Source organism: Rhinatrema bivittatum, chromosome 3, assembly GCF_901001135.1.
Source record: "Rhinatrema bivittatum chromosome 3, aRhiBiv1.1, whole genome shotgun sequence".
Classification (NCBI taxonomy): domain Eukaryota; kingdom Metazoa; phylum Chordata; class Amphibia; order Gymnophiona; family Rhinatrematidae; genus Rhinatrema; species Rhinatrema bivittatum.
Window position 1 is genome coordinate 52,328,374 of NC_042617.1, and position 12,906 is coordinate 52,341,279.

General features: G+C 45.7%; 1 protein-coding gene across 3 annotated transcripts in view; it reads left to right on the forward strand.

Annotated features, from left to right (window-relative positions):
- The window catches only part of ANGEL2 (angel homolog 2), a 96,826-nt gene that overhangs the window by 67,761 nt on the left and 16,159 nt on the right, over positions 1-12,906 (forward strand). For all 3 annotated transcript variants that reach the window (XM_029593220.1, XM_029593222.1, XM_029593221.1), the window contains 2 exons: positions 3,663-3,916; positions 8,844-8,913. In XM_029593220.1, coding sequence (XP_029449080.1) covers positions 3,663-3,916; positions 8,844-8,913 — 324 coding nt within the window. The remainder of the gene's footprint in view (positions 1-3,662; positions 3,917-8,843; positions 8,914-12,906) is intronic.

Sequence of the window (12,906 nt, forward strand, 5' to 3'; positions counted from 1 at the left end):
GTTATGTTTTCGACAGAACCCAAAGTGGGACTTGTCCAGGAGATGATTGTTCTCTAAGTAACCTTGCAACTGGTAGAGGACGGCCTTCTCAATGAGTTTAGAGAGAAGGGGCAATGTGGAAACGGGGTGATAACTTGCAGGGTCTGGTGGGTCCAGGTCAGGTTTTTTGTTAAGGGGTCAAATCAGGGCAGATTTTAGAGATGGAGACGAGACCCTCTAAGGGTGAAGCATTAACCAGCTCAATAAGAAAGCGTCCAACATCAGAGCATAATATTTTAATCAGAGCAGTAGAGCATGAGTTAAATGTACAAAAGGTATCTTTTGTCTGGGTTAGGATCTCAGAGAAGGAAGTTGGCAGGAACTCTGTCCAAGTGCACCAAGTTGGCTGTTCCATCTGAACAGGGGTAAGAACGGAGGCAGATGAAGGGAAAGAATCCACAATCAAGGACATTTTTCTCTTAAAGAAGGAAGCAAGTTTTTCAAAAGAGTCATGAGACACAGGCAGGGACTCGCAGGTCAGAGCTGAGGTCAAGGTATGGGCTGTTCTGAACAGCTCATGAGGCTGAGAAGCAGCTGCTGAGATCTGTTCTGAGTACTAAGCTCACCTAGCACTGTCAGTTGCATCTTTGAATGCCTTGCACTCAGAGCGGTTAGCGTCAGACTTGTCTTTGCACCACCAGCACTCAAGTCTACATAGATCATGCTTTTTGGCATGTAAGGCCATAGAGTGCTCTGTGACTTGGAAACAGCTGCCTACCCTTCCTTAGCTATATTTCATCTCTGCTCTTCTGCCAGTATGTTGCCTTCAAATGGTTGCATCTATGCCCTGTCTGTGCTTCTAACGTGATTTGGGAATTAGGGTGTTTTATATGAAATTAGCTATAAAACCAAATGTTTTCTTCTTTCCTGGAGCTTGATATTTACTTTATTTCTATTATTTGAATAAAGTAGGGAGGTTGCCATGTTAGTCTATTTGGATACTTAGAAATAAAGGTCAGCTTTCAGGCCTTGGAGGTGGGGGGGGGGGGGGTGCTCTGACGCCACCATCAGTTATTGCTGCTCCTGCATCAGGGAGTCTACTGAAAAAGGACAGTGTTGCCCACAGGAAGAGCAGGATTTCAGCCCCATGAAAGTAAGCTAGGTGGGATTCTCTTCATTGTAGGCCTTGAATAACACTGCAGGCCCTGAGCTAGGCCTCTCCGAGGGCTGGGAGAAGGGATCCTGGCACAGCAAGGATGACAGCCATTATGGAAGTAAACTGCCTCATGAAGGAGAACTGTTCCTGGGCTCACCTTCTTTAATGCCAGCAGTTTTGGACTCATTTGAGCTGATGGATGGGGACGTCTGTTTTGGGTGGAAGGTTTCTTTCCCCCAGTCCTCCTAACAGTCTTCCTTACCCTTTTTCTCCTGAATTTGGCTTTCCCCTTCACTAAGTTGGCTGCTTCAGGCAGAAGTTCCCCTCTTCCTCAACATGAGGTGCATTGCTGAGGGCAACCTAAAAGGACCCAGATAAAAGACAGATGAGGACTATGATGATCTGGCTATAGTTTTGGCCTCTTGAGTTCCTGCGAGGAGATCTCTGGATCTTGGAAGGCCAGGAAAAGGATGAGGGGAGAGGGGACGTTCCCAGCTTGTGAGAGTGTGGAAGCTGTGGTGATCTGTCTCTTCAGTAGGACAAGGGTGTGGGGAATCTGCAGTTCTGTATTCTCCTCCCAGCTTTTTCTGTGTTGACTCCGGAGCCCACTACGATCTGCTTGGATTTTGGCAACAGAAAAATCCATCATATGTTGGAAAGAGCAGACATCAATCTCCTAGCTTTGGTGACCCTTACTAGTGCCCTTAGCATCCCAGGACTCGATCTTAAAAGGGTTACTGAGACTTGCAATGCCTGTCCGCTTCCCTGGGAAATTAGAGCATTAATCTCAATGTCATGGGGAATCCCGCAGGTGGACCTGAACTTGGGCATTATCAGGAGGTTGTATCTGCTAACCATGGAAAGAGGAGCTTTGGATGCCTAAAGTGGACATGCTGGTTTCAGTGGTCATTCACAAAAACCACGATTCTAATGAAAAGTGACACAGTACTTGAGGAGCTACAGGTGTTTTTCCCAAGTTTTTGATTAGCCATTAAGACTATGTTATGATTTGAAGGACTTTTTACCTCATATATTTTATCCTTAGGAATGTTTGAGATGTTGGGGTCTTTTGTTCTCATGTGTTAATTCTCTGTTTTTTTAGGGTTTTATAGGGTTTTTTTTGTTCTTATTTAAGATTTTGTTTTATATTAATGGTAGATGTTTTGCTATTTTAATTTTGTTTTTGTATGCCTGTAATGTTTTATTTGAAGCTTTTATTGTATACCATTTTGAAGTGATTTATGAAAATCAGTTAATCAAAAATAAATATTACCATTTCCAATACCATTACTTTTACCATTATTACCAGGGCTAATCGAGGCACAAACAGTCCTTTAAAGTTCGTGCTGGTCTTGCAGACGACAGTTTTCAGCATTACATGTCCAATGGGATTTTTGCACTAGATACAGTATCTTCTGGAGAAACATCTGAAAGACAGTGGACAGTTATCGTGGAGTTTTAGGAAAACCTCTCACAGAGAGGCAGATATAGCCTTCATGACAGACCTACTCAGTCATCACCAGAACCTCAACAAGAAATAGAGCTATGGCGATTATCACCAGGCGGCTATTATGGCTTTGAGATGGTCGCTGGGCAGAGGTTCTAAGGCGTGCCTCAGCAACTCTCCCAGCAAAGCTCCTTTAGAGGAAGACCTTGAGGAAACCAGTTATAGAACTGGAGGGGAGAGGGAGGGAACCCAGATGATCATGTATTTTGGGCCCAGCAGACTTGAATTCAGAGAGGTGAGGAGAGAACACCCTGACAAAAAGCCGAACATAACACAGTATGGAATCCAAGTGTCTCTTTATACTTTTTGCAGGACTTCTCTGTTATGTGATAGTTTTACCCAGAAAACTGTACTTTGAATGTCCTGTTCCATGTAAAATGTGGTATAAATGCTTTAACTTCAGTTGTGTGTGGGGAGTGGTGCAAGGCTGTAAGATAGGAGGAAGGTTTCCAGGGGTGGGCAGGGTGGCCAACTTCCCAGGAATATTTTCACTGACACCCTATCTGCAGCATTTCAAATTACCGGGGGGTCCCCTCTCCCCCGGTTCATTGAAATAAGGGGGACCCTGGCCCTCCTGGTAATTTGAATTGTTGCATGAGTTTTAAAGAAACCTATTATTACATACTGTGACATTCTGCAACAGCTCACCCTTCTCGTCTTTCTCCCCTCCCACTGTGTATATAAAGTGCACAGAACCACAGCTGAAAAAACGGGGCTAGCTTAACACATTTGCAGCTGGCACTTGAGAGCTATGCTCCTTTTATTGTGCAAATACAAACGTTTTGTGATGGCCTGATAAAGGCAGCAGAAGGATATCAGAGTCTAGTCACAAATGTATTACATTAGTCCAATAAAAAGGTATCACCTATGAAAATGTCGATTTGAACTGCTAATTAATCCCGAGTAGACTGGAGCAGGAATGTTTTTGGATACCTCCTGAGGCAGTTGAAGCCTTCTGACAGAATGACACAGGACAGATTGACATTAATAGCTCTGTTTTGTTTTGTTTTTTGTTCCCAGGTATTGTAAAAAGACATTGGGAAGATTTCTGTCAGCATTACAAAGGAAGAAGTGATGTGCAAAAGAGCTGCATCAATTCCGAGCATTCCTGGAGAGATGGGCACTTTGACTTTTCAGTCATGTCCTACAATATTCTCTCTCAGGATCTGTTGGAAGATAATTCACATCTCTATAAACACTGCAGGCAGCCAGTATTAATCTGGAGTTACAGACTGCCCAACATTCTTCGGGAGCTCAAAGAGCTAGATGCTGATGTGAGTGCCACAGCCACCTAAAGAGCCCAGCCTTAAGTATAGCTATTCTGCTGGCATCATGACGTGCATTGAAATATGAGCATTTTTCATAGTTCTTAGTTCTTAAATGTTTTTATTTGGCAAGCTCAGTACCTGCTGGGAACGTATGGGCTGTAATTTGAGTGACATGATGCAACTGGAGCCCCAGTGTGTATCCACAGTCCAGTTTGCTTCCAGCTGTTCCTGTTCATACCCAGATCAGTCCAGGTAAGTGGGTTTTGTGTTTCCCTACCAGCAGATGGAGACAGAGAACAAAAAGTTTGAGGCACTGCTACATATTCGAGTGTGCCACCTGCAGTCCCCTCAGTATTTCTCTGTCTCCAGCAGATGGTAGAGTTCCAAACCTCTACAGTCTGATAAAAGAAAAGGAGATTGGATTGGAGAGTTGAGTTTTAGGCTCCCCGAGGTGCTAGGTACATTTGTGGGGCATCCCTTGGGTTGAGCCAGGCATCCAGAGGGTTGGAAACCTCTGCCTGGGTTAGCCCGCTGCTTCCAGAGGACTGGCTCCCTTGCTGCCTCCTCCTGCGAGTCAGGGTCTTCAGATCAGGGAAGTAACCCTTTTGTTGTTTTTAAATTAAGTTTATTTAAAAAAAAAAAAAAAAAAGTTGGGAGGCTCCGTGTTTGGTGGCTCGGCGACCGGAGCATTTCTGCAGAGGGAAATGCCAGGGTTGGCAGGAGGGAGGAGACGAGAAGCTTGCTGTTTTTTCCCCGGCAGGGAAACTTACTTTGTGAGGCCGTTCTCCCGCGCGCCACTTGTGCTGACGCGACCGAGCAGTTTGGTGTCTCAGCCACGTGTGCGGCCTGTTTCACTGTCAGGCACGCTCAGTCTGCATTTTGTTCCTGCTTCGGGGATGGCGCCGAAACCGCAAATGGTGGTGGGCAGGTCCTGCGGGCTCTGGTTGGTAAGGCTTAATTCTCGCTCCCTCTGTACCGACTGCACGTTGGGTGAGGATCAGCAAAAGGACATGAGAGCTTCCAGGTCAACGGGAGGCTCCACTTCTTCAGCCGTGCCCACAGGGGATAGCGCCCAGAGGGCTTCTGAGTCCAGACACTCCCTGCCTCCCCTCTCCCCTTTCCTCTCTCCCGAGTGGTGCAGGATGCCAAGGAGGATCAGAATGGGGGAGGAGACTCGGATGAAAGTTTTCTTCCTCGGCACTGAGGATCTGGAGAGGTTTTCTCCGGAGTTTGTGCTCCTCTTGCATAGAGCCTTCCTGGCAAGGAAGGGGAGCAGAGAGGAAAAGGCCCAGAGAAAGACCAGACTGGTGGCCCTCTCAAGAGACCAAGAAAGGTTTCTGCGGGAGTTGCTGGGGATCTTTTGAGACACCTGGGGCTGTCTCGAGTGGGATCTGAGGGTGATCCCAGTGACTTGGATGATTCGGATGTTATGCAGGAGGATCCCGCATCTCCGCAGGGGGCAGATCCAGATGTGGACCCAGATGCGAGTCTGAATGCTTATCCTTATAAGGGTGACCTTGACGTGGATTAGGTTCCGGTGGCGGAGGGGGAAGAACCTTGGGTAGTCTACCTGTTTAAGGAGGAGGAGTTGCATCCTCATTTTCGGGATTCCCGAAGGTTTCAGTCAGGCAAAGGGTCCTCAGTGTCTGGGACAAAGGTGGCAAGGTTTTTCAGACGCAGAAGGGAGATCAGCTCAGAAGGGCTCAATGTTCTTTTGTATGCCCTTGGCTGAATGGGGTTCTTATGTATGTGTTCCTTCCTTGGCCTCTCATCGGTCGAGTGCTGAGGCGCATAGAGTTGCATCCAGGAAGGGTAGTGCTGATGGCGCTGGAGTGGCAGGGTCGGCCGTGGTTTGCATCTGACAATAGACGAGTCTCTCAGGGTGGCTCGCCTGCCAGGGTTGCTGCCTCAATGACTAATACTTTCTGATCGGGAGGATCACTTTTGCCTTGCAGCTTGACTTTTGAAAGGTGGCGATTGTGACTGAAAGGTTATTCGGAACCAGTAATTTCCACATTGCTTCAGGCTAGGAGATCGGCTACATCTATGACATATGTCAGGGTTTGGAAGGTGTTTGATTCTTGGTGTCTTCAACAGCAGCTGGATCCCCTCATATTTTGTCGTTTTACAGCAGGGTTGTCCAAGGGCCTGGCCTATAGTTCGCTCCGTGTCCAGGTTTTGGCCTTGGTTTGCTTTAGGGGCAGGGTGCGGGAGAAGTCTTTGGCCTCTCATCCCAGTGTGGTTCGTTTCCTAAAGGGGGTTAAGCATTTACATCCTCCAGTTCAGAAAGTATGGCCCTGCTCTGAGGGCGCCCTTTGAGCCATTGAGACGGGTGTCTTTGAAGGATTTGACTTTGAAGACAGTGTTCCTGGTGGCTACTTGTTCAGCCAGGCAGATATCGGAGCTTCAGGCTCTGTTATGTAGGGACCCTTTTTTTGTATATTGCCAACGATAGGGTGACGTTGCGTACAGTTCCCTCCTTGCCGAAGCTGGTTTCTTCCTTTTGTGTGACTCAGACAGTGGAACTTCCGGTGTTTCCAGAGTGGTCTAAGGAGTTTCCACAGGAGAAAGATCTTCGTTTTCTGGATGTGCATCAGATTTGGTTGCGCTATCTGAAGGTCACTAACAGGATCACCTGTTTTGTGTTTTTGGGGGCGTAAAGAAGGGAGGCGAAGGCTTCTAAAGCTACTCTGTCTCAGTGGCTGAAGGAACCCATTTGCTCGGCATATTTGCAAGGGTCGCGAAATTCTGGCAGGTTTGGGGGTGCCTTCTACAAGAGCGCAGGCAACTTCTTTTGCGGAGTGTCAGCTGGTGTTGCCACAGGAGATATGGAGGGGCTGCAGTGTGGTCCAAGCATTACCATTTAGATGTTCACATGCCGGATGACACAACTTTTGGTGAAAGTGTTCTTTGAGAGGGTCTTTTGGGTTCCCGCCCAGTATAGGGGGGCTTAGGTACATCCCACTTGTCGGGACTGATCTGGGTATGAACAAGAAAGGAAAATTGGTTCTTACCTGCTAATACCACAGATCAGTCCAGAAACCCGTCCCAATGCTTCTGAAAGACTGAGTGTCCTAATAGTGTTTGTTCAGCTTATATCAGAAATGTTTTCTATTTGTACATAAGTTGGTTTGGCCTTAATTAATAGAGATGTGAATCTGAACTGAAATCCGAACCGATTCTGGTTCCGATTCACATCTCTATTAATTAATGCTATTGCGTTTTCTGGAAGTATGAGAGTTTGCAGTTCAGGGGTTTCCAACCCTGTGTTTACATTAGCTCTGTAAGGGGGATTGGTTTCTGCTCTCTGGCTTGGGTACAGGTCAATACTGAGGGATTGCAGGTGGCACACTCCGTTAAGTAGCAGTCCCTCAAACCTTTTGTTCTCTGCCTCCATCTGCTGGTAGGGACATAAAACTCACTTGTCTGGACTGATCTATGGTATTTCCTTTCTGCACTGTGTGCAGATATCTACTACTGGATTTCAGTCTTGCTGCCCTGGTTCCAATAGCTTTTGCTTCCTTCCTCTGGAAACAGTCAAATCACCAGTGCTCTTGAAATCTTTTCCATGTAGCTCTCAGAATGAGATGCAAGCAACAATTTTTGGTCTTAGTGGTGGAAAAAAAAGAACATAACATAAGAACATAATTTTCATACTGGCTCAGACCGAGGGTCCATCAAGCCCAGTAAGTATCCTGTCTCCAGCAGTGGCCAATGTAGGCAACAAGTACCTGGCAAGATCTCAGACAGTGATATATAATGGCTGTAGCCTTAGCTTGATTAATAACAGTTTATGGACTTCTTCTCTAAGAACTTATCAAAACCGTTTTTAAAGCCAGCTACGCCAACTGCCTTAACCACATCCTCCAGCAGTTAATTCCAGAGCTTAATTGTGCATTGAGTGAAAAATAATTTTCTCCGATTTGTTTTGAGTGTGCTACAAATAAGCACAAAAGGATGTTGCTTGGTGACGTGATCTACTGGTCAGAAACCCTAAAGAAATATACTTTTCTTGTTGCTGAACACTTTGGAGAGTTTAGGACAAGAAAGGGTATCCACAAGGTATACCACAAGAAAGTTGTGGATACCTTGAGAAATATCTGTCTACTACTGTGAGAGGTGACTCTCGCTAGCCTTATAAACAAATAAAAGGCTGTTTCTAATAGGCCAGAATGGTTCCTGTAGGCCACTGCTGTGGAATTTGGAAGAAAGATCTTAGCCATTCTTGGCCAGTTTGCCTGCTGTCATGCCAAGGAGTTGAACCTGGAGCTAGGGGGAGGGAGCAGCAGCAGCCTGGGCCTGAAAGAGTAACAGCTGCCATGGGCTGGAAAGTACAGTGGTGGAGCAGGGAAGAAAATCCCAAACAAGCAGTGACTGTTGGCATAGGGCTGGACTGGGGGGGAGCCAAGGCTGCTGAGATCAGCTGTCAGGCTGCAGCAGAAAGGAAATGGGGGAGACAAGCTGGAGGGGAAGGGGAGTGCAAAAGTCAAAAGAAAAAGAAGCAAAAGAAGTTAGGAAAATAATAACATAAAAAACACTATAATTTTTTTACCCCTGGCTCCTAAGAATTTTGGTTGGCATCTAACTTTTACTAAAAAAAATGTTCCACCCGTAATTTAGTAAACCATATAATGGTACAGCCCATGCACAAGGGCCTAAACTCTTAGGGAAGCGCGGGAATTAGAACAGTGGAAAGCACTCCAATATTGTTGCAGCCTCCTAAGTACATTTCCCTCTCCTATCACATTTGCAGCTGTCTGCAGGCAAGACTGCTTCAAATTGTTCCCAATAGCAAACTTGGTTGCCTTTTCTAGAATTGTTTGCAGAAGGCTTTGGAACGCTCTGTAGAGTTTGAATTGCATGCTAATATGAACATAGCTTTCCGTTTTCTTTGTCTTATTTGCATGTAATTTGTTTGTTTGTTTTTTTTAAGATACTTTGCTTGCAAGAAGTACAAGAAGATCACTACAGAACTCAGATCAAACCAAGTCTGGAATCTCTCGGTAAGATACATTTTCACTCCCAAATTTCTGTGGGGCTGGAAGCCGGCCTGGAAAAAAAATGGATGTTTAACAGATGGGGCTTGGCGCGCCTGCCACCAAGCTCCAGCCCAGCAGTTGCTGCTGGGCTGCATAGGAAGGGGAGAGGAAATAGGAGGAAAGACTCTGGGTGAGAAGGGAAGAGCAAAAATATGGCAAAAGAGAGAGAGAAAATATGCACAAAAAATTAGAAGAAAAGTAGCAAAAAAAAAAAATCCCTAGAGAAACATTTTTTTTTTCTTCCTGGCTTCTAAACATTTTGACTGGCACCTTTGTTTTTCTAAAAATGTTTCTAACCCCTGGATTCATGATTGTTTGAACGAGATTTGCATGGTATCCATTTCTGAGAGAAGGAGGAAGTTTGTCCCTCTTTGCTGTGTTGGCATTCCCATCCAGTCATGACCACAAATGTCTGTCTGCACTTTGCAACTATTGAAAATATCCCCCAATGTACTTAAGTGCTTAGGGAGATCTCTAGTAGAAAAAGGGAAGTAAGATTGCCTCTGAGACCCCCCACATCGAGTACTGTGTGCAGTTCTGGAAACCACGTCTACAAAAGGACATTGGAGGTAATTCAGAAGAGGGCTGCCAAAATGGTGCATGGCCCTGCATACCTGCAGAGATTGAAGGAACTAAAGAGGTAATCTGAAAGGAAGCCGAGAGAGAGGGGATGGAATACAAACCTTCTGTAAAGCACCAGGAGAAAGCGTTTTCCGTAGAACGAGAAGTTTAGATGCGCTATTACCCCTTACTGAATAAGGGGTAAAACTAGCACATCAAAAACACGCGTCCAATTGCGGGTTAACAGTGTGCTGCGCCGGAGTGCACTGTACTGTATCGGCCTGAAAAAGAACAGATTTCTAAACGGCTGATGAATGGAATATTCAGTAATTAAAAACTCATATAAAAAAATTTGTAGACAACAATAAAATATTTCAAAAGGCCCAATAATGAAAAATAATAAGGATATAAAAAATGTTTTGCTCTGCATACCTGGGAACATTTGATATCCAGGTGCCCTGAGATTGTTTTGAATTAGCAGGAGGAGGGATGGTTTGCTTGCATCTTTCTCCTCTCTCACACTGGCTCTTAATCACACACATATACACATGTTCTCTCACTCATTTACTTAGGCTTTCAGTCACGCACATATACACATGCTTTTTCTCTCTCTCTTACTTAGGCTCTTAATCACACATTTATTTATTTATTTATTTATTTATTTAGAATTTTTCTATGCCGACATTCTTGAACAAAAATATCAAATCATATCGGTTTACAATTAAACAGAACAGACGCGGCTATGGCGTTACATAGAACATTGAGCAATGAACATAGAACAAGTCAACAATACAACAATAACAAATAGTGAAATGATTCGTCCGTGAATAACAAAATATATAGAGCAACAACAACTGGGGCAGCTGTGGGCGTAAACATCAAATGATACATTTAATGGAGTATCATTATGCGACTGCATAATGGACAAGGCGTAACGGGGGCCCAAGGCATAGGGTAGCAATGAGAATCTGGCTGAGTGGTAGAGGGAAGGAGGAGTATGAAGAGGGGAAGGATGTGAGGCATTGAATCATGATTGGAGGAATATGATACGGAGGTAATGGGTGATCAAGTGTCTCCTTAAAGATCCTTAAGGATCAAGTGTCTCCTTAAAGAGTATGATACGGAAGTAATGGGTGATCAAGTGTCTCCTTAAAGTCCTGATATGTCTTATGCCCAGAGGTTCCCTTGTGACATGTTATGTCTTTTGACCAGTGTCTGAGTAATGTTGAGATTCTGGGAAGGCTTGTCTGAAGAGCCATGTTTTAAGGTGTTTCTTAAAAGTTTGGAGAGAGGGTTCTTGGCGAAGCTCGGGTGGTAACGAGTTCCAAAGGCTGGGCCCGGCTGTGGACATAGCACGTTTTCTTAAAGTGATTTTGATCGGAGGTGCGTATAGGGATCCTTTATAGGCGTTTCTAATTGGTCTAGCAGATGTTTGAGTGCGGAGTTGAGAGCTTAATACACCTGCTATCTGTCTTTTCACACACACATACAGGCTTTCAATCACACACTTAAATACATGCTATCTTTCTCTTACTTACACACAGGCTCTCAATCACATATTCACATGCTGTCTCACCTACACCAGCTCTCAATCAAACACAGACACACATGCTCTCTGTCTTACGTATTTACATAGGCTCTTAATCATATGTACACATCATCTTCCTCACTTACACATACAGGTTCTCAATCATACACTTACATTAATGCTATCTCTCACACACAAAAGACCTCAGTAACACAGGCTCTCAATCACACACACATACTCTCTTTCACACAAACAGGTTCTCAATCAAACACTTATATATACAGGCTCTCAATCACTCACATACATGCTTTCTCACACACACAAACACACACAGGATCTCAAACACATATACAGCCTTCTCCACTTCCAGCCCTTGTGGCCTTGAGAAAGGAGTCCCATTGGCCGCAAGGGCTTACGTTACTCCTCTTTTGCTCTGGGCCACACTGCTCTTCTTTGGGCCAAGCTGCCTGCACTAGTATGGTCTCTTCTTCCCGTGCACATGGCCGCTGCTCACCACTTCCTCTTCCAGGCCGTGGGGAATGGGAAGAAGAGACCATGCTGGTGCTGCTGACTCCAGCTCTCCAGCCGTGTTCCGCCTGGGCAGAGGAAGCGTTCCTATTTCGCTGAGGCAGGGGGAGCAGCTAGGCCAGCGGGGGACCAGGAAGTGTGGCGACACACACCGGTTGAGAACCGCTGCTAGAGAAGAGTGACCTTTCAGAGGACTCGGCCTTTTGATAGGTCTCAGTCCTTTCATCCCAGACAGCCCAGAAGAGGCCCAAGCTCGAGTAGTGGAACCTCCCGAGCCTCTCAATGCCGACCCACCTCCCGGAACAGGAGATAGAAGAGAAAGAGGCATCCCCCTATCAGAGGTGTGTCGAGATCACATTGGATCAATGGATCCTGTAGGTGATACGAGAAGGATATCCGCTGGAGTTTCGCAGTGTCCCTGCCACTCACCGCAAAAGAAGCAGGTAGTGGAGGATACATTGGTAAGGCTCATCAATTCCGAGGGCTGTGATACCGGTGCCCACTTCTCAAGACAATATGGGAAATATTCAGTTTTTTCGTTGTACCCAAGAAAAAGGATCCTTTCCGTCCCATCCAAGATCTCATTGATAATGGCCATGCAGTCAGGGGAATTTCTAACCTCTTTGGACCTGTCTGAGGCATGTCTTCACATTCCCTTTTGACTAGAACATCAGCACTTCCTGCAGTTCACAGTTCTGGGACACTGTTAGCAATTTTGGGCACGGTTATCAATTGTCTGGCCACCACTCACAGGACCTTTTCCAAGGTAATAATAGTAGTTGCAACAGAATTGAGAAAGAATGGGATTCTAGTACACCCATATTTGGACAATTGGCTGATTCAAGCCAAGTCGCTGGAAGAGAGCCGCCGGTGACCCGCAAGGTGATCTCCTTGTTGCAGGAGCTCGGCTGGGTGGTGAACCTGTCCAAGAGCAGTCTTCAGCCTGCTCAATCGTTGGAATATCTCAGGATTCGGTTCAACACGAAGAAGGGCAAGGTTTTCCTGCCGAAAGCTCATATTCAGAAGTTGATGGCACAGCTAGGTCTATTGATGAACACTCTGCACCCATCCATATGGTCTTACCTGCAGGTACTTGGTTTAATGGCGGCAACCCTGAAAGTGTTACCGTGGACAAGAGCGCATATGCATCCTCTTTAGCACTTCCTGTTATCTCAGTGGAATCCGCAGTCTGTGGACTTTTTGATTTGGCTCCACCTGCCAATGGAGGTCTCTTCCTAACTGCAGTGGTGGCTACAGCCGAATCATCTGAGGAACAGAATTTCCCTAGCACCACCAGACTGGCTAGTACTGATGACAGATGCAAGCCTCCATGGTGCTGG